The following is a 21744-nucleotide window of genomic DNA, read 5'->3' as shown; positions in this document are numbered from 1 at the left end:
ATTGAGCAGTGACAGTATATACAGTTGTGTTCAATATAATAGCAGCGCATGCCGATTTCCATTCAAAATGGTCAACTTTGACATGATGTAACTTTGTCAACTCAATTGAGCTGAAACCTTCGCCACAAAACTACAAATATGTTCAATTTTACGATTACAAAATACCAAATTTTTGGAGCACCTGTGGGAAAGTGAGACACTAGGTAAAATTGTTCAAAATAATAGCAGTTTTTGATTTGAATTTTTATGTACTGCGAATATTTTAAACATTTTTAACTATCATGTACATTTGTTAATTGGGTAGGAATTGTTAGAATTTTGATAAATGTAAAATTTAAAATCTTAAAATTGAGCTGAAATGCAAATTATAATTACTGCTATTATTTTGAACAATTCTACCTAGTGTCTCACTTTCCGGCAGGTGCTTCCAAACATTTGGTATTTGGTAATCGTTAAATTGCACATATTTGTAGTTTTGTGGCGAACGTTTCAGCTCAATTGATCTTAAGAGAACAAAGTTACAACTTGTCAAAGTTGACCATTTTGTATGGAAATCGGCATGCGCTGCTATTATATTGAACACAGGTGTACGTTGTAAAATTGCATGTGATGTACACTGAAACCTCCGTTTATGAAGTCTTTTTTTACGCAGTATTCAGTTTACGACCCTCTTCGTACAATCCGTACAATCCCAAAAAACGAGGTTTTTTTCCCGAAGTAAATCCCAAATAACGAGTTTTTTTTTTGATTTTGGGAAATTGGGATATACTGTGCAATACCCATGGAATCAGAGTGACGTGTAGGGACCGGAAATCGATGTCTGACGCCATTTTGAAATCCAAGATGGCAACTTCCGGTTACATAAAAACTTGGAAATTCTGCCAAATACCCCACCATATGGGTATTTTTGGAATTGGAGTGACGTGTAGAGACCGGAAATCAATGTCTGATGCCATTTTGAAATCCAAGATGGTGACATCCGGTTACATAAAACTTAGAAATTCTGCCAAATACCCCACAATATGGGTATTTTTGGAATCGGAGTGACGTGTAGAGACCGGAAATCAATGTCTGATGCCATTTTTAAATCAAAGATGGTGACTTCCAGTTACATAAAAACTTGGAAATTCTGCCAAATGCCACACAATTTGGGTATTTTTGGAATAGGAGTGACGTTTAGGGACCGGAAATCAATGTCTGACGCCATTTTGAAATCTAAGATGACGGCTTCCGGTAACAGAAAAGCTTGGAAATTCTGTCATATACCCCACAATATGGGTATTTTTGGAATTGGAGTGACGTGTAAGAACCGGAAATTTATGTCTGACCCCATTTCGAAATCCAAGATGGTGGCTTCCGGTTACAGAAAAATTGGCAAATACCACCACATCACCCGATGCTTAAGATACCCATATTGTAGGTTGTATAAAATTATTTTTATGTTTTTATGTAACCGGAAGTCGCCATATTGAATTTCAAAATGGCGTCAGACATGGGTTTTCAGTCCTAATAAGTCACCCAGATTCCAAAAAAACCCATATTGTGGAGTGTTTGCAGTATTTTCCAGTGTTTCTGTAACCAGATGTCACCATCTTGGATTTTGAAATGGCGTCAGACATGGATTCCCGGTTCTAACAGGTCACCCCGATTCCAAAAATATCCATATTGGTGTGTATTTAACGGTATTTTTCTGTTTTCCTGCAACTGGAAGCCGCCATCTTGGATTTCAAAATGGCGTCAGACATCGATTTCCGGTCCCTACGCGTCACACCGATTCCTAAGATATCCATATTGTGGGTTATTTAACATTATTTTTCTGTTTTTATGTAACCGGAAGTCGCCATCTTGGATTTCGAAATGGCGTCACACATCGATTTCCAGTCCCTACACGACAAACCGATTCCAAAAATACCCATATTGTGGGGTACATGACAGATTTTCGATGTTTTCCTGTAACCGGAAGCCACCATCTTGGATTTCAAAATGGCGTTAGACATCGATTTCCGGTCCCTACACGTCACTCTGATTCCAAAAATACCCATATTGTGGGTTATTGATAGAATTTCGAACTTTGACTATATGTTTTAGTATTACTTCTACGTGAAGTCAACGATTTACATAGTTGAAGATGCTAATTTCAAATAACAGACTGTAGTGGTAATTTTTATACGATAGATGGAGTAGATGAAAGCATAGAGTTGATAGTTCCGTTAGATTACGGCAGTGTGAAGATTGCATATAGATATTAGAATAGCGAGCTAGGACAACTTTTTAAGGAAGGTACAAATCTGTTTTTTCATCTCTCTTTACCAAACTCCCCCTTTGGAGAGGGATGGTGAGGGGTGCCCCCCCCCCTGTAGTGCGGTAAAAAATCGGTAGAACTGTTTCAAACACGCAGTTGGTAATTGGGCGGTCGGTTTTCATCTTTTTTTTTGCCACGGGTGGGGGGGGGGGACATTCCTTAACAAATTAATAAGGTTTTAAAATGGCTTTTATGAAGAAAACTTGCAGGCTGAATTGTATTTATCTAAAGCCATTTTGCTTGATCCTAACCCGTTCAGATTTATGGCAGCATTTATGGAGGCAAAGTTGTCCGCGAAAAGTTAAACGTCAAAGTTTGTTTATCCTTCGATGGTTGCGCTGTGGGATCCAGTTTTCTTCCAGGTGGTTTTCTCCCGATAGATTGGGAGATTGGTTACTCAGACAGTTTGCGATACTGTTTTACAACCTTTTTTTCGCATTTCGAACAGCTGAAAGCGCAATCGTTCCCGAAAGAGATCCCTTTCTTCCGGATGATTACAGAAGTGCACCATCCAACGATGCAGGGATGTACGCTTGAATGAAATTTTCGAAGAGTTGATTCTTTCGCCGAATAAAATCGCTGCTATGGATCGGAAACCAACTAATCTCCGCTAACTAACAGTTTCAGTGGTTTGCTGTCGGTTGTCATCTTTTCGCAAGATCTGGAGAAGGCTGGTATGTCTTTTAAACTTTCGACAATGTTTTATGAATTCGAGGGCCCCACTCAGTTTGCTCTTCTCCGCCAGATGGTCAGTCGTTGATGGTGTGCTGGTTCTTCTAAAGAAGTAAAATTTGCTAAAATCAACTTAAATTTTTCATCTTACTTCGTCTATCGTTCGAGATTTTTTTGTCATAAATTTGGCTTTTATGAGGAACCATCTTTTAAGCTAAATTTGTAAACAGAGTAATTGGGGAGTTAATGATGCACTTTAAAAACCCTAAAAAGCAACAATAAATGCTTTTTGCTCTAATGCAAAACCTAATGGTTTTATGGTTGCTTTTATAATGATAGAACACGTTTATAAAGTATTTCATCAATACATTAATAAACAATTGGTAATGACGTTTATGCTTGAATTACAGAATAGTTTTAAGGTGGGATTGATAACTGTTTTAAATTTATTTTTAAAACAAGACAGTTTTTGACTTCCATGTCAGACTATAAAAGATTTTTAAAACAGCAAAAAGCTGAATTACTAAGCAGGAATGTTTTACACTTTGAAATGCTATATTTAAACTAAATGGATTGTTCATTGCCTTTATAAAACCATCATAAATCAGAGTGGATGCTAAATCGGTACTGAATTGTTACTTGGGATGCAACTATGTATGTAAAAATATAGTCAAAGAAGTGCCTAAAAACTTTGCCAACGAAAGTACGGTGCTGTATCTAAAAAAGTTATAACTATTCAAATAGGGGAATTTACGTATTCTCGGCAACCTAAGCAGCGACCTTCTTTCTATAGCCTTTTTCTCTATGGAACGCACACATATGCAGTATTGGTTTGTTTACAATCTTTTGCTGCCAGCTGCTCTAACAATTTCAGTCGAAAGAATTGTCAAAAACTGTTTTGAAACGCTTTTACAAAGCTCCAATCTTCTCTAGTGAGAGCGAGTATTGTCGGCAACCAGTTTTTCTTCGGCAACCGTTCCATTTGAACTGCATGTAAATCTGCTGTTCTATTATCGGCAACTCGAAATCAGCTACAATTTGTAGTGCGTGTGTTTCATTTCAAGAAAACCCTGCTAGATTGCTTTTTCTCAGTGGTAAAAATATAGTCAAATTGAAGCTGAAAGCATAAAGAATCGTTTGCATGCATTCAGCGAAGTGTTTTCGTAAGAAAATCCAGTGAAAATAGTGTTTCAATTTGGGTTGCCGAAAATAGTCTGTCATGCCGAAGCCGTCATTTCCCCTATGTATGGTTCGGTTTAAACACCGAAAATCCCTTTTTCTGCCAACACTGCCGGTGTACCAATGGGAGTCAGATTCCAAACATAAATATTTTCGGAGTTTCTTATCTTGCCGATTCGGTATGTTCAGATGAATTATTCAAAAACAATTGCTCTATCTCATATGTGTAGTTGGAGGGGGGTTAGTAATAAACCCCTCCCCCGCACTCATATCAATAGAAGTGAAGTTTCAAACTGAAATAACTTCGGAGTTTGTTATCTTATCGATTTGGTATGTTCAGGATGAATTATTCAAAAACATTTGCTCAATCTCATAACCGTAGTTATACCCCGTTCACATTACAGCCTATATCACGTAATATAGGCTGTCTTACAATGAGCACTTATACATAGGATTTCCAGTGAAAACTAGATGTATGAGTGCTCATTGCAAGGCAGCGTATATCACGTGATATACGCTGTAATGTGAACGGGGTATTAGAGAGCGGCGTGGGGGGCTTACACTATACGTAGTTTTTAAAACGAAAATTGTTGTAGTGTAAATATTTAATACCCACTTGTCCGTTCATTTGTTAGTGAGGAGATGTTGTTTGAATTATTAGCAGTTGGAAAATTTTATTTGAAAATTAAACTGTCATTAATGCCTCCCGCATATAGAAAACACAGAAGTAGTCGTTCGTCAAAAACCAAAAACAGGAGAAAACGAAAACTGTCTTCACCAGTTTTGTCTCAGACACAGGTACAGTCGGATTTCGCTTATTAGGCTAATTTTAAATGGGCTACGTTTCAGTTGGGCTCCCAAGTCAAACGTCATTTGTAACAGAGCTGATTCCTTTCCGAAATTTCGACCGGCTTCATACAAAAACCGGCAAACGAGTGAGTAATGATACAGATTATTTCAATGCAATACAACGAGTTGCTTCCTTGATGGTTGTCAACGATATGGCTGAATGAGGTGTGAAGTTAATTTCAACAGCAATATTTGCTTCAGGGGTAGAACAGCATCGAACAGAGTACCTTGAGAAATCGTAGAAAATATTAAAATGAAATATAATCATTACAATCCAATGACATTTTTGTGAATATATCTGACATTGTATATTGCACCAAAAGAGTAGGGAAGGGAATGGGGGTACTCGCTTTCAAACTGCTCTTATGAGATTGAGCAAATGTTTTTAAATAACCCATCCGAACAACTGAAGAGATGGGAAACTCCGAAGTTATTTTAGTCTTTATGTTTATTTTCATTGATATAAGTGAGGGGCGGAAAGTATACAGTAAGCACCCCCCCCCCCTCATCCTTTATCTAACTACGCCTATTAAATGGAGCACATGTTTTTGAATACATCTGAACATACCAACTTGACAAGATCAGAAACACCGTTATTGCAGTTTGAAGCTTTACTTCCATTTATATGAGTGAGGGGGTCATAGTTAGCCCCCCCTTATCTCTTAATATGCCTATGTTTTTGAATAATTCATCTGAACATATCATATGAGTGACCCCCCCCCCCCCCATCCTTCTTCCAACTATCCATTTGAGATAGATCTATTGTTTTTGAATATTTCATCTGAACAAACCACACCGATAAAATAATCAACTTCAACTTATTTCAGTTTGGAGTCTGAGTTTCATTGGTACACGGGCAGTGTTGGCAGAAAAAGGGATTTTTGGCATTTAATTCGAAACATTGATCTTTGAACAGCAATTAATTTTTTTAAGGGGCATTCTAGCGCCATACATCATTGAGCAAAGTTGTTATGCACTTCCTGTGCTATACTTTAACGTATTTAGATGCGTGGTTTGTGCAAAATTGTGGTCCCTACACCCAACCGGTGGATGTAAGATTCGCTTACAATTATGTGGGATTCATCATCAGAGGATGTAAGTGGAGACCGCATGAACCGAGGATGCGATATACCTAGCTGCGGTCCGATGTAAGAAAATTGGAGACCGAAAAATGTGGAGTGTATTAGTGAGTGAAATTAATTATGTCGAAAAAAATAGAAAAAAAAGGTTCCGGCTGGACTCGAACCACGGACGTTGCGACTATCAGACCTATGCTTTCTCCACTGCTCTCTCCATGCTTCTGAATATGCTTAGCCTAAAAGCAAACATGAAGCGCTCATTTTCTCGCATGCTCGACTTCGTATGCTTTTTCTGCTGGAGAGATTCGAGACAAGTGTGTGCGTCATTCTACAATGTTGTACAATGTGCGTCGTTGTTCTACAAGCTTACTGGTATAGTCGAAAGCGTAGATGGAACACGAAATAAAAATGCTCGACTTCGTATGCTTTTTGTCCTGGAGAGATTCAAGACAAGTGTGTGCGTCGTTCTACAATGTTCTACAATGTGCGTCGTTCTACAAGGTTACTGGTATAGTCGAAAGCGTAGATGGAACACGAAATAAAAAAAGACAAAAAACCATTACATCGCCTGCATGGTCAATTCCTAACATTCGTTGCGATGTTCATGAACAGAGGATGATAGGAACTGGAACTAACATTCATTGTAATAGATTTTTGGTTTGCGTGTAGTAATAAAGATACTAATACTAATTTCCATACAAATTTCAAACGCAATGCGGAAAGCCGGGTTACAACCAATCGTCCCCAAAATTGTTCTGAAAAAAATGGTCATGATGAAGATGGGAATAGGTAACATATGGACATGAAAAATTTGTGTTTGGTGAAAAAGTCTACCTTTCTAGTTTCTAATAATACTTAAGAATGAATAATATTCTCAGAATAGGAATTTATTGAACGTTTTTATTCAGCAATTAATTTGAATCATGGTTGAACCTAAATATGCATCATGGTTGGCCCTATTATATAAAGTATCATTTTTATGCTTGAGAGCCCGCAGGGCCGAATGTCATAAACCAATCAACAGCCGCTAAATGAAAGGTATTATGGTCACATATAGCACATTTTTTTTTTTTTTGGAGTCGGTCAACCGGTTTCGGAAAAAAAAAACGGAACATGCTGCGGTTTATATGAGGCATGAGTCACGCAAATGGAAGCCACCGGATAATGAGAAGCACCGCCGCTGACTTTAAGGAAGCTCCTGAACCCCCCATCACCTGTACGACACAGCAATCGTCTCGCCAGGTTCAAGCGGCAGTCCGTAGAAACGATAAGCAAGTGTCATCTGATTTCTTACTATATTATCAAAACCTGGGTGGAATCAACAGAGCTGGCAGAGTACCTGCTTGCATGCAGTGACGCCTGCTACAATATCTACGCTTTTACCGAAACTTGGCTCAATGGCAATACATTATCATGTCAGTTGTTCGACCGTACATACACCGTTTTCCGCCAAGACCGGTCGCCATCCAACAGCAGTAAAAACACTGGCGGTGGTGTTATTTTAGCCGTTCGTTCCTGCTACAACTCACGGTTACTATCACCTACTGAAAATTCGTCCGTTTAGCAATTGTGGGTATCAATAACTTCTCGTGACATTTGCGTGATGTACATTCCTCCAGATCGTGTAAACGATGGTACACTCATCGAAAAGCACCTGCTGTCACTCGATTGGATTGTGTCGCACATGGGCGCCAATGACAACTTAATCATCCTGGGAGACTTCAATGCTCGTAGAGTTCCCTTTCCTTGTGCATCCCGTTCCTCGATTGGTCAGGCATCATGTAATTTGCTGGATTCCTATTGCACTGCAAGGCTCGTACAGATGAATGGAATTCCAAACCATAACAACCGCATGCTCGATCTCTGTTTCGTAAGTGAGGAGATGTGCACTGATTGTTCCATCATATCAGCCCCCTTTGCGCTTGTTAAAAACTTTAGACATCATCCTCCTCTGCTGGTGAGCAAAAAGCTCAACGTTCATCGTAATTTCAAAGACACTGTAGAGAGCGTCCTCTATAGCTTTGGCGAAGCCAACTTCAGCTAAATGAATGATTTTCTCTCAAATGTCGACTGGGAAGAGGCACTGCGTGACTGTGATTCTAATCTCGCGGCACCGACGATATCCAACATTCTTTTATACGCAATCGATCAATCCGTACCTAAGCGAATCAGTCGCCAACCAGTTAAACCTGCCTGGCCGAATTCAGAGCTTAAGCGATTGAAAAAATTTAAAAGGGCTGCTCTTCGTAAGCACAGCAAATACCGAACAGATTCCATGAAAGCATGTTATTCTGAAGCAAACACGGATTACAAGCGCTTTAACAACCAACTGTACCATGCACAGCAAGACCAGCTTCAGCGTCGTCTGAAATCAAATCCTAAGAACTTTTGGCGCCATGTGAATGCCCAAAGAAAGGAAAGCGGACTACCCTCAAGTATGAGGAACGGCGTAGTGGAAGTGGACTCTATCGTGGGTAGTGCCAACTTGTTTCGCACACAATTCAGCAGTGTTTTCAACGACGAACGACTCAGCACTCAGGATGTAATTGCTGCGTCTAGTAACGTCTGTCCCTCAACCTTCTCCAGCCATCCATTTTCTATCACCAGCGAAATGGTTATTTCATCCGGGAAGCAGCTAAAAACTTCAACGGGTTCCGGCCCAGATGGCGTACCGTCGTTAGTCCTCAAACGCTGCCTGACTGCTCTCGCGACACCTCAACGTTTTAAATCTCTCCTTGATGTCTGGGGTTTTCCCAGCTTGGTGGAAAGAGTCTTTCGTGTTCCAAATCCACAAGAAAGGCTGTAAAAAGACTGTTTCAAACTACCATGGAACTTGGTTGGCATGCACAGTTGTACACACCAACTGCTCATTTGTTAATAACTTTTCACTCAATTGTTGAAATTTGTTTTTCTTTAAAGTAAATGATAGATTAGGATCATAGCTTACTACAGATATGCAAAGAGTAGGTAAATCTTAACATTTGAATCAACACCAATGAAGTTTTAGACTTTAAGTCCGAGAAGTGCAGCGAGCATTTCTCACTTGATTTTTACAACGCAAAAACAAATACTGTTTATTGCTCGAATTAAAATTTACTTTTTCGTACGTACTTATTGAGAGCTTAAACTTTATTCTATCTACTGCTCCAAACAGAAGTTTGTTTTGTCAAGTGTGTGCAAAGTTATTATCAAATGAGCAGTTTGTGACCAAAACTGTGTATGCCAAGCATGCCGTGGAATAGCTTCGTTAAGTGCTACCTCCAAACTTTTGAGTTGATTATACTCGAAAAATTGGTTCAAAGTTGTGCACACTGTATCTCGACGGATCAGCATGGCTTCATGCCTAAGCGTTCCACGACGACCACTTTAGCTACGTTCACTTCGTTCATCATTCATGAAGTAGAACGTGGCCATCAAGTAGACCTCTCCGCAGCATTTGACAAAATGAACCATGACATTGCGTTGGCTAAATACGACACCATAAGTGTTCACGATGGCCTGCTTACTTGGCTCTACTCCTACCTGACTGGTCGAAGCATGTCTGTCAAGATTGGAGGCTATGTTTCTTCATCCTTCCCCGTGACATCCGGCGTTCACGAAGGTAGCTATCTTGGGCCATTTCTGTTCCTCTTGTACATGGTTGGGTTGTCTTTATTAAGGAGATTCGCTGGTTCATCTCCGGTTGTTGTACATGAATGATGTCAATACCTTCCTAAAATGCCTTAAACTATCGTATGCAGACGGCTTGAAACTCTACTTCGTGATAAAAGAACCTAGTGATGCCATTTTCTTGCAGCAACAATTGGAAGTCTTCGCTAAGTGGTGTCGTATAAATCGCATGTCAATGAATGTCTCGAAATGCTCTGTACTTTCCTTTGGCCGCAAGCGTTCGCTTCTTCACCATGATTACACCCTGACGGGCATAAATTTGAAACGTAAATCGACTATCAGGGATCTGGGAATACTGATCGACTCCACGCTCAGCTTCAAGGATCATGTTGCATACGTAGTATCCAAAGCCTATTATTGACAAAATCGAAAAATATTTAAAGTACATAAGCGATTCAGTCAAGGGTCGTTTGGGAATGGTTTGGTTCTATTTCGGTTAAGGGTCACGTGGAGGCGGTCTGGTTTCTTCACCATTTCATTGCATTTTCTTGTACTTTCAGTTGCCGAAAGAATGGCCTGCTTGTTTTTGCCCGTTTAGAAGTTATTGGTATTGGAAGTTGGGTAGTTCTCAACCAAACAATGTAAATAACATTTCAAATATTAATGATAGCAATTAGCAATGTGCAGTGTTCTTAAAAGATATGTAATTTGATATTGTTAACATCTTTGTAGAACATGCCAAACACGTAGAAATATTGTAGAAAAAGTTACAGATACAAAATTGATTTTTACGATGGCTCCACGAAAAAATTCTTTATATCTCAGCAGTTATTAGAACTTGAAAGTTATAGTCTTCAGCAAAGTTGTTTACAGTAATATTTTCTACAGCTTTGCCAAACACAATTATTTTGTATCTCATCATATTAAAAAAATGTATCTCACTTTTAGGTGGATTAATCTTTAATTTTCTTTTACCATAAGAAGGAGTGTTGTATCCCGATAAACTTCTCAGAAGATGCCTAGTACCTTTAATCAACCATTTCAGCGTAAATAAAAAGCGCGTGTTTTGACAAAGTTGCACTAAACAGATATTAGTGACGTTTACCGGACGCACACTAGCCGATGCATGGCCGTGTAAAGTTGTTTATTATTTTCCACTGGCTAACTTAAAAAATGTATGAAATTAGATCTGTCAAAATGAGTTTCGCACCAATATAACCGGACGTGAAAATATCTATTGATCAAAAATACGAACTAAAAAAAATTACTCGCAAACAGATTTGAGTGCATTGGCACAGAATCCCAGAAAAATGCTAACCCCAATTCAAACCGAACCTACCTTGCCCGGGTGTATCAGGTGCTGCGGTGCACCCGATTCCTCGTCCGGCCCGCCGCCGCCTCCGCCGGGTGGTCCCCCACCGCCGCCCGGTGGGCCACCCCCGCCCCGTCCCCCGTTGATCGTGTTCTCCAGCGTGCCGCCTTTCGAGTGCGCCTTCGGGTCGTGCACCTTAAAGCGGACCTCTTGGAACAGTGGACCTACAATAGAACAACCTCGTGATCCCGCGATATTATGGGGGGGCACATTGGACATAGTACCGCTACGGCTGCCCATCTGCTGCTTCGGCGTGTGCTGGTGGCCGTGGCTGTGCCCGTGGCCATGGCCATGACTGTGATCGCTGGCCGGTGGCGGTGGAGGTGGATGGTTGGCGTCCTCCGCCTGTTTCTTCTTCTGCTCGGCAATCTTCTGGATTGCCATGAAGCGCTGCTTGCGCATCTGTATCCGCTTCGCCATATAACCGACGGTGGCGTATTCTAGTGTTCGGATTTGGAATTTCAAATGTTATTGTTTTGGGGGGGGGGGGGGAATGGAAGGGGAATAGAGAAGAAAATAGATCAGTATCGCTTAGGAAGTGACAGTCCGGAGCGTTCAACAGCGAAACAATACCAAAAACGAGAATTGTGATTCAAACAAACACCTAGGTTTCAGTAAGCACACGCACACACAAAATACATTTACACCAAGATACGAGATATCATAGATTATAGGTAGTTTGAGTTCGAGCGGTTGATGAGTGGATTGATCGTTTTCATTAGCCTACGGTTCGTATACTGTTTTGTTTGCTTTCTTCCAGACAACGATCTAACTACTGCTTGGGTGAGCGATGCGATTTGTGGATGATGGATGGGAATGTGGCGTGGGGTGGGGAGGAAATTTTCCGCAATTTCCGTCTCGCCCAAAATCAGGAATCGAACAACTCTTCGATCCCCCGTCCTAGTGGGAGGTTCACAAGTTTCGGTTCCGTTTTGAACGAGATCCACACGGTCAGTGTCGTGGAGGCATTTGTTGGAAGGCGAAACTCCGGAAAATTTCAAACCTCACCCCCCTCAGCACCGTACGTACACGGGGCACGGTCGAAGGGGGCAAGACAGGGGGGGTGAATGATTTGACTACGTGAAGTGAGACTGTGAGTGGGTGGTGGTGGTGGTGGTGGTCGATGGAATGAATGCTTATGGAAGTGCGCTGCATTTGTCTGACACGATGAGAGATGAGAAATTCGATAAATTCATCAAATCAACTAAAAGTAACGCTATTGTTCACCACCACGTGCCGTATTGCTTATTTGTTTTCTCTTTTAATTCCTTTGCTAATCGGAATTTGCTTGTTTGCATGCTTGCACTTTTCATCGTATCGCCCTAAGGCGTGAGGCTTCTGTATTCGCTGCTCGTCAGCGCTCCCCTATCTCTTAATTGCTTGGCTATTTTGTTGGTCGTTCGTTTTTCGTTTAGTCTCGGAAGGGAAATGGAGGAGATTCTCACATTTGCCGTATGTTCTATTTGCTCTGGCTGCGTTGCAAGAGTGTTTTGATTAGTTTGCTGCTTATCAAAGATGAACGAAAGTGTTGTGTGCTGGAGATATTTGATTTAATTTAGCGCGCTTGCAGCAAAGTGCTTATGTTTGAGGATAAAATGGTATTGCTTTGATAACTTCGAGAAAAAAAAAACTAGGAAAAAGATTGCAATCTGGTTCTCTGTGGATTGTTGTCAGTCGTTTGGACTTGCTTTTCCTTCATTGAGATGATATTACGGGGTTTTTTTTTTGTTGTTTGCTCGGGTGCATTTGAAGCTAACTTGGTGAAAGAGGTAACAATTTTTCAAGTGTGTCGTTTGTGTTCTTCCTCATCATCTGGGCTTGCTTTTCTTCTCGGGAAGATATTCAATAAATTCATCAGATTGGAGTAAGCCACACGCAGGGAAATGCCGTAGGAGATTGTTTTGCTTGAGGTTAAGAGAAATTATAAATATAATGAAAGTTTATCGGCTATGGCCAGCCTATCACGGGGAGAGGACAATACCAAAACCAGAGTAAAATAATATCAAATTATAATATCAATATTTTATTATTGTATTAGTAATAGCTTATTCTGTTATCAACGCGTAATTTTCTATTGTTCTGATATTTTGGTATCATGGATTCAAGAGCTAATTTTGATCTGGAAGCATATTTGATTAATTAAAGCAACATACCGATAGCTTTATGAGATATAATTTCTAAATATGATATCAATTTGCTATGATTTTTGCTACTCATCGAATGTGTTATTGCTCAGTTATGGTCCCATAGATTTTTAAATAATTTTTGTCATTTTACCTCTTATATCAATCAAACTAATAGCAGTTTTGGATGTTCTGTTCGCCAATTCGAATAGCAAAACTTGCTATTGATTTAATATTCTCTTTGGACCTATTCAGTATTTGAGCATTTTCAGGTCGAATAGCAGAAAACAATCAAATACGTCCTTCTTCGATCCCCATGAAGGTTTGCATAATTTTTAACTTTGGAAAATCATTGAAATTTTTACTGGAGTTCGATCATTTTGACTCTCGCCTTCTTTTCAAAATAACTCGATTAATTTCTTTTCAAACGGACATCTATTTTCCCACAACATTTTTTCAATCGTCATGTTTCCATGATTAGATGATACATTTTTGAGCAAAGACTTTTGAAATATGTATAACGAAATCGCAATTAAAAAAAAAAGTGACGATAGTCGAGATGGCAGAAGTTCTGCACAAGTTTGAATAATTGCACAAAGCGAACAATTCGGCAAAATTTCATGGAAGTAGGAAAAAGTCGAGTCTGATCGATTCGTCAAATGATGTGGAAATGCTTCTTTATGAATTGGTTATTGAGAAAAAAATAGTTTAAAGAGAATTTCAGAACTTCAAAAAAGGGCACGTCTGCTAGCGAGTCCCGTACGCTGGCAGGCATACCGTGGAGGCAACGAAGGTGCTTTTTGTGGACATACGCATAACACGTGCTCCACCATCGATGGAATATGGCAGAATTCACAGGTCTTCCTGAGGGGTCCTCCGCTGAAATCCCGTGAGATTAGGAGGTGTCCTGTCCGGAGTCTGGAAAAAATCCTCTGATCTCGCAGGTTTGCAAGGTCCATCCACTTTCCGATGTCACCTTTAATTTTTCTGATAAACGGAAGTCTGGCACTGGACCATTCCGTTGCCCACGCTGTCCGCACTGTACAAGTGATCCATCTCTTCACGTCCTGCAATGGTACCTTGTACGAGTACCGAGGACTCGATGGGCCTGACCCGGCTAAGTTATCCGCTTCGATGCTCCCTGGGATCCCGCAGTGTCCGGGAATCCATGCGTATGTAGTGTTTGGTGACGCAACCTTCAAGATGCCCTGGATCCAGGGGTGGACCGGGACCTCCGACGAAATGGTCTGAATAACACTGTGGGAGTCCGACGGCATGAAGAATAGCCGCTGCTTCTGCCGAGAACACCGAACATTGTTTTGGCAGACTTCTACTCGTTGGGAAAAAGGCACCAGCGATTCCCATTCCGACTCCAGCTCTAGATCTTGACCCGTCCGTGTAACGATGCATGTAGTTTGGATACAATCCGGTCAGCTCTGCTACCCATCTCCTAAGGGTTATGGAATTGTCCCCGGCTCTGAACTTCTCCTTTATCCGGCTGTCGATGTTTGGTGCGGGAGATTGCCAACTCCGTACCAGTGAATCTTGGCCACTGGGAGGGAGCTCTGCGTTGGCGATTGTAAGGAGAACTCTGTCCCCCTCGCTGAGGAGGCAGATTCTGTCGTTTCCGGCGGTATTTGCTGAAAATGCAGCAGCTTTGTTGTCAATGGCTGCGTAGATGCGGTACCGGAAAGAGAGAGTGCTGGCTTCGACACAGCTGACATCGGCTGACGTCGAGGGTAGGAGACCGGAGATGATGCGCGTGTAGCTATTGTACACCGGAGCGAGTATTTGTATTGCCTTTTCGGTAGCGATGCAGGTCAGCTCCAGTCCATACATCAGTCGGCTGTCTACGATGGCCCAGGCAACACGGAAACGTACTTCTCTGTTGTTGGACCGGTGGGGACGGAAAATTGTGCGGATGAGGTTGATCCTGCTGCGACAGCTGGCCTTGGCCAGCTTGATTACCGATCTTTATGGAAGGTCCGCAGACCTGATGTCGGTACTGGCAAACGTGGCACCTAGCGCTCTTTCCAGCAGACAGCTGAAAACCTTTCGAAGCGGCCCATCTGACTACGGCGGAAACCCCCGCTTGGGCTCTAATCCTGGTTCGTCCCGGAGTTTGACATGTGGCTACGATTAGCACGTCGTCTGCGTACACGAAAATGTAGATGTTCGCTGGTAACCGCTCGAAGACACTGTTCATGGCTACCAGGAACAAAGTGACAGCGATCACTGAACCTTGGGGAACGCCGGTTTCCTCGCAGAAAGCGCGGAATTTGGTATTACCTACCGAGACTCGGAAGGATCCGGCAGTCAGAAAATTTTGGAAGAAATGGATGATATGGCCGCTAAGGCCCCAGCTTCAGTACCGCGGGCGTCCATGTACGGTTGAAGGCTTTCGCAATGGGAAACCAACTCCGTATGGAGACCATTATCCTTGGCATCCTTGAGGAGCTCTCCTAGCGTCGCAAAGTACGTGGATGTACCGTGGCCTTACCGGAATGCGTGTTGGCGATGGTCTAGACTGCTTCAGTCGTCAGTTGACCATCCGATCTTTGCCATGCAGCAGGTGAGCGCAATGGGTCGGAACTTCGCCGCATCCCGTGTCGGCTCGGTTGCTTTGGCGATGGGGACAACCAAGCTCTCCCTCCAATGCTCTGGATACGAGTTTGTCTGCCAAAGCTGGTTGAAGAGTTCCAGCATTTTTACTTTACCCGGGATTGGCAGGTTCTCGAGCAGCGGGTAGCCGATCTCGTCTGATGGCCGGCTGATTTCCCGTTGCTTCTACTAAGCGCGAACTGAAGCTCCTGCCAGGTGAATTCGTGGTTGATCCTCAGGTTGTTAGTGTCCGGAGAAACTCGAAAACTGCTTACGGACAAAGTCGATGGGTTTGCTAGCCTCGTACTTGGAAATCGCAGAGAGGTCAGCGAAATAGTCGCCAAGCTTATCTGCAACGATTCCGGGGTCGGAGACTGCAGCGCCGTCTACCTGTATATGCAGTGTGGCCGTACGGTGCTTGCCACTGAGGGCGCCGAAGACTGTGAGGCATTTATGCTTTCGAGGAAGTCCGTCCAACTGGATCGTTTGGCATCTCGGAACAATTGGCGACACTGGTTGTGCCGTTCTCGATAGATACAGAGCGCGTGATCCCTATCCGGATCATCTATGTGAAGCCATTTGACTCGTCGAAGGGCTTTACGCCCCGAAATGCTGCTGGTTTTCGGGATGGTTGCTGACGCAGCTGCGTTTATTGCTTCAGTGAGACTCTCGATGCTGTCAGGGCTACGTTGTTGAAGGAGGGACTGGAAAGTTGCACCGTGGCTCTCCCAATCGGCTTCGTCATAGTGCCACCGAGGTCTCCGCGTTTCTGCCGGTATAGTGGCGGCAAAGAGTTGCACTTGAACCGGGTAATGATCGCTACCGTAGAGGTCCGCATTGACGCTCCACTGCATTCTTCCAGCGAGGGAACGACTAACAGCAGTTACATCGATCGCCGTGGTGTGCCGTCCATTGAAAAAGGTTGGCGATCCGTCATTAAGGATGATCATATCCTCCCTTTCGAACTTGTCTACCAGTGAGTGTGGAACCCCTCGAGTTGAACCGGGGGCACCCCCAGCTAGAGTGGTGCGCGTTCAAGTCACCCAAAAATATACGCGGTTCAGGTAGGTTATCGAAGATGCTGTCGATTTGACCGTTGAGGTTTGATAATCTCCCACAAGGCAGGTATGCGCATGCTATTGCGATGTTGGCTGGTTCCTCCAAGCAAACTCCCAAAATGGGAAGCTCTGAGTCAAGGTCGATAAACCGAAACGGGACCTCCTTCAGAACCCCGATGGCGACGGAGTGTCGGAAATTGTTCCCACGTTTAACTGTTCAGCAGTATCTACCGCCCAACGAACGGTTCATCTGCTCAACTGTTACGTTGTTGACTTCCTGGAGTGCTATCACCCAGGAAGAATTGGCTTGATATAGCAGCTCCAAATCCGCTAGATGATGCAAGAAACCGATAGCAATAACTTGGAAGACAAGGAGAAAATTTCTAAATTTTCTCTAGGGTTAAGAGAGACATGGAATACGAGAAGACTTGAAAAACAAGTGCAAAGGATTTATAGACAGAGTAAACAAGGCTTGATAAAATCCATTAGACTTCTTGGGCATCTCTTGACTGCTTGGACGATAGTGAAAAGTGCGCTACAACATTCACCAACGCGCACACAAAATGGATTTTCAATGGGAACGGATGGTACGACTCGTAAAAACAGCCATGCTTGCCATTGGGGACCTCACTGAGACAATCGAACGAGGAAAATTTCGAAACCATTGTTCTAGAAACCGAAGCAGTCATCAACTCACGTCCTCTAACCTACATCGGTCTCGATTCGGCGGATCCAGAAGCACTTACGCCGAATCACTTCCTGTTGTATGGGAAACAGGGTGTAAATCAACCACCAGCAGTGCAGCCAGTAGACTATCGTAGGGCGCTGAGAGATAGTTGGAAGCTAGCTCAATGGATGATTGACGAATTCTGGCGCCACTGGACTCATGAGTACCAACCGGTGTTGGCCAGGCGGTTCAAAGCCGGTGAAGCCACTCCAAGTAGGCGACATTGTGATCGTGGTTGATGATACGACGAGGAATCACGGCGGTTTGCATTGCTCAAGATGGACGGGTTAGGAAGGCTAAGATTCAAACAGCGAAAGGGATCATCTTGCTACCATCAGTGAAGATTGCTATCCTGGACGTCTTCGGTAGTCCCGGACCACACGGGTCGGGGAATGTTGCGACAACCCCTGGGTCATCACCGGGTGATTGTGCGACCGGGCGCTCCCTCGACTTAACCGAATGACAGATCGTACCAGGAGTGTCAACCGTTGAAATTAAAAAATAGTAATCATAAGTGGTTTTCTAATAACCACGTTAACTTTAAACACACAGTGAAATTCAATTGCTTGTGGAATTATTTAATATTAAAATAAACCTACTTTGCTTTGAATTAGTACTAGAATAGTGCTCTGGATTAGTATCATCTGCAAATTATTAAATCGTAAGTCATTTACATTATTTAATTCAGAATTTAATCTAATTCACATCCTAACCACACTTAGAAATCTTACACGTGACGGAATTTATCTTTGACACAAAGGATGAGACGTCATGTCATGTAAAATTAAGTGCTCCGATACTGAAAAGTTCGAAATTACGTTTGATTGAGCTGAATTTCGCGTCTATTATGACTTAATTTTATGTCAAAATTGACGCTCATATATGTCAGTCTCTGAGCACCTAAATTTAGATTATTTTTCTAAGTGTGTAGATTCACCTTTACCTAAACCTTCAGTAGAAAATTGGATAATTGGAATCTGAATTCGTTATTCTAATACTGAAATGTAATTACATTTGATACCTTTATACTCATAAAACTAAAACCCAAATAAATTTACAGATTTCAAGCTGTAACAGCTGGCAGAATTGTAGTGTTTGCTTCCAAATTATCGCAATATACATGATAGTTGGTTTGAAGACTAGTCCAAATAACGTTAAGACAACTCTTGCCACTTAGGTTTGAGTGTCAAATCTCAGCCTTTTTGCCGATATTCACCCCACCGAACGCACGGCAAGTTTTACTAAAAGCTCAGCACAAAAAATACGCTTACTTATTGACATTCTGCGAAACTCATCAACCAAGCCTAACAACTGGATCTTGAATGCTGAGCTTCTTCCGTCAATGTCATGGCTAACTAGTCAGCAATATTCAGACAAAATATCACTGTAACCGGTGGACGGGATTACAACATTCTTCTAGCAGTAGTTGTAAGGGTAAATGACTTTGCACTACATGAACGATGTTTCAAAACTACCCAAATTTGGGTAGAATCCAACCAGATCTGTAAAAACTGAACCTACGCAAAAATGGGTAAACTAAGTTGGGAGTGATAAGTTAACCGATGAAGAAGATCGATCGGATTCAAGACGATGTTGTCCATTTGCCAACTGGTTACGCGCGCAGACTGAAGCCAAAAGTTCCAATCGAACTGTCAAACGCGGTTCCAATCGAGCAATATAAATGAACACGAGCGCTTCACGAAGAAAAGCGTGAGATGTATTGAGATTGGGGTTTAATTTAATTGTTGAGGTTGGATGTTTTTATTAGGGAAATTTTCAGCCAGACACTCGTTAACTGTTGAGAATTAAATAATTATTATTAAGTTTGCGTATGACCGGTGTTATTTTTCAAGAAAGTAAAATTTGTGAAAGACTTAAAAAGAGTTTTCACTTGTACATGATAGGAAGCAACAATTGCAGATTGAATAATTTCTGTACATTGAGCATCCTCCAATGTGATATATTTGGTTTCACTCAGAGTTGTCAAAAATTGAGTCTTCAAATACTTCCATTGAACAGCGATACTACCGATACGGTTAAAAAAGTATTCATTTTACCGTAATGCTGAAGCAGACGACAGTCGCTCAAATTAAAAGTCATTCTAAGTAAACATAAAACTGCGGGTTGCCAAATCTTGCCGAACAGCAAATTAGTTGGCCGTGCAACCAGATTTATTTTTATTCTCTCCGCGCGTCTCTTATATAACCTCGTCTCTGGTTTTACCCATTTTTGATAGGTTTAGTTTATACCGATCTGGGTGGATTCTACCCAAATTTGGGTGACTTTGAAATAGCTTGTATATACTTGAATCCACATCAGTACTTTTTTTATAAAATATGGCAGAACTGGCCACCTGGTAACGTTTAATCACACTTGGACTTATTAAAAAAAATTAAAAATTAAATAATAGCAAGCAACATGATCCCGGTGGCATTTCCCTGCGTGTCCGAACGAAAACCGAATTGTTGTGCAGTTTGATCCGTCCCTGTTTTCGGGATAGGATTGGGTCAATGTACTTTTTTTTACTGTTGTTCTTTGTGGCATCTGTTCAATTCGGAAAGACTCCAAATAGGCTAACTGTAGCAAGGAAAGAAAATCAGTGGGAAATTTAGTGTGAGAGAGAGAGAGAGTACGGAAAGCGAAACAAACGATTTTTTTTTTGTTATTACTGGAGTCAAGCGAAATGTTGGCAATTTTTTAATAAGTTTCATTCAACTTTAGCGTTTAGTCGTACAAGGAAAATCAAAGTTTAGATGAATTTATCGAATTTTTCTTTGGTTTCTGTCTGTGGTTCGAGCCAACTTCTCTTGCTGTGTGAGTGTTTTGTTGTTGTTTTTGCTTTTCTGATTTATTATCTCGAAAGTGACAGAGAAAGAGAAGGTGTGAAGGGTGACAATTACAATATACGTTATGCTAAGGCATGTCATTTTGGGAACGTGTGTTTTACGCACATTCTGACCTAATATTAACAAATAGGTGTCGGTGTCGGTGTCGATGTGTGTATGTGTGAGGGGAGTTTAAGGTAATCTCAGTCGAAAGTGAGACCCATCGAGCTGGTGGATTTGTTTCTTTTTTTCGATTCACATAGTTTTCTTCCTCTACAATTTCAGTGCGACTCGTTTGCTATCAGGTCATATTTCTGATTGTGCGTGAAGTACGGTATCAAACTTTTGCCTGAATTGGTGTGAAAGTGAATGAGATATCGAAAGTGTGAAAGCTCGATTTTCTGAACTGGACAATTCTAATTGCAAGATCTCGACTCCTTCTTCTATGAGGGTGATTGGTGAGTTTAGTTTCTTTTCATCTTATTGCTTATGCGCTTTCGTCTGACTTTGAAAAAGCTTGGGTCTTCCGGTTGTTTTTTCGTATCGTTCAGACTTTTTTTTTTGTGGTGGGAATTTTCACGCTACTCTGCTCGGTTGTTGGTATTTGGTGGATCCCTCGGACCCCGGGCTAGGGTTTTAACACTTGTTAGCAAGCATAATATGCATATGTCGGTTTGGATGGAACCTTGTCAAGGCGGAAAGCTGATCAAAAATTAAATCATGCAAGACTAATTTTTGGAACAGCTTTCTCTCTCTTTCGCTCTTTCTACAGCTCAAGCGTTAGGACCCTATGCGGACCGGTGGACTTCGAGGGACGGGGGTGGCATGGAGTAGGATGAAAATTCCCGGCTGTTCTTCTTTTGGGTGCCTCAACAAACTTCTAAGTACATGGAGTAACACAAACACGAAAGAGACTGGTTTTTTTTTTGTACAAGTAGCAAATAGTGAATATATATAGATATAAAAATATGTATATATAAGTAAGTAAAAATTGTTATATACCCAGCAGACTGGCAAATACCATGACGAAGCATGTGCCTAAATATACGTCAATCGATTTTACATAAGATATTTTCGGTAAGGCAGCATTCGTTGACGACATCAGTGTTGTCATTGTCAAGACAGTGGTTACACCTAGTGCAACACGTGCTGGTGTAGCATTTCTATTTAGCCAAAATGATACCCACGATATGATTACAATTAATCCGGATGGTATGTAAATCTGAATGAGATAATAACCCATCGAACGTACAAACTGTATCTCACATGCTAAACGTGAATAATTTCCTATAAGAACAGAAAAGGGGTTGTATTACAGACAATGTTTCAGTTAGTTTTTCTTATATTT

General features: G+C 41.7%; 1 protein-coding gene across 9 annotated transcripts in view; it reads right to left on the bottom strand.

The window, feature by feature from the left end:
* The window catches only part of Rdl (Resistant to dieldrin), a 300052-nt gene that overhangs the window by 6001 nt on the left and 272307 nt on the right, over positions 1 to 21744 (bottom strand). For 7 of the 9 annotated variants that reach the window (XR_010518699.1, XM_065236172.1, XM_065236166.1 and 4 more), the window contains exons 8-9: positions 21399 to 21683; positions 11030 to 11502 (exon numbers count right to left, since the gene is read on the bottom strand). Coding sequence is in view for 8 of the 9 variants with exons in the window: in XM_065236172.1 (XP_065092244.1) it covers positions 11030 to 11502; positions 21399 to 21683 (758 nt within the window). In the remaining variant the exon portion in view is untranslated. The remainder of the gene's footprint in view (positions 1 to 11029; positions 11503 to 21398; positions 21684 to 21744) is intronic. The other 2 variants (XM_065236173.1, XM_065236174.1) reach the window with 1 other exon arrangement.

Source organism: Ochlerotatus camptorhynchus, unplaced genomic scaffold (assembly GCF_037179485.1).
Source record: "Ochlerotatus camptorhynchus isolate MF236.1 unplaced genomic scaffold, CSIRO-AGI_Acam_v1.1 ptg000530l, whole genome shotgun sequence".
Lineage (NCBI taxonomy): Eukaryota > Metazoa > Arthropoda > Insecta > Diptera > Culicidae > Ochlerotatus > Ochlerotatus camptorhynchus.
Note: the sequence above shows the minus strand (reverse complement) of the source record. Positions and strands in the feature narration are given on the sequence as shown.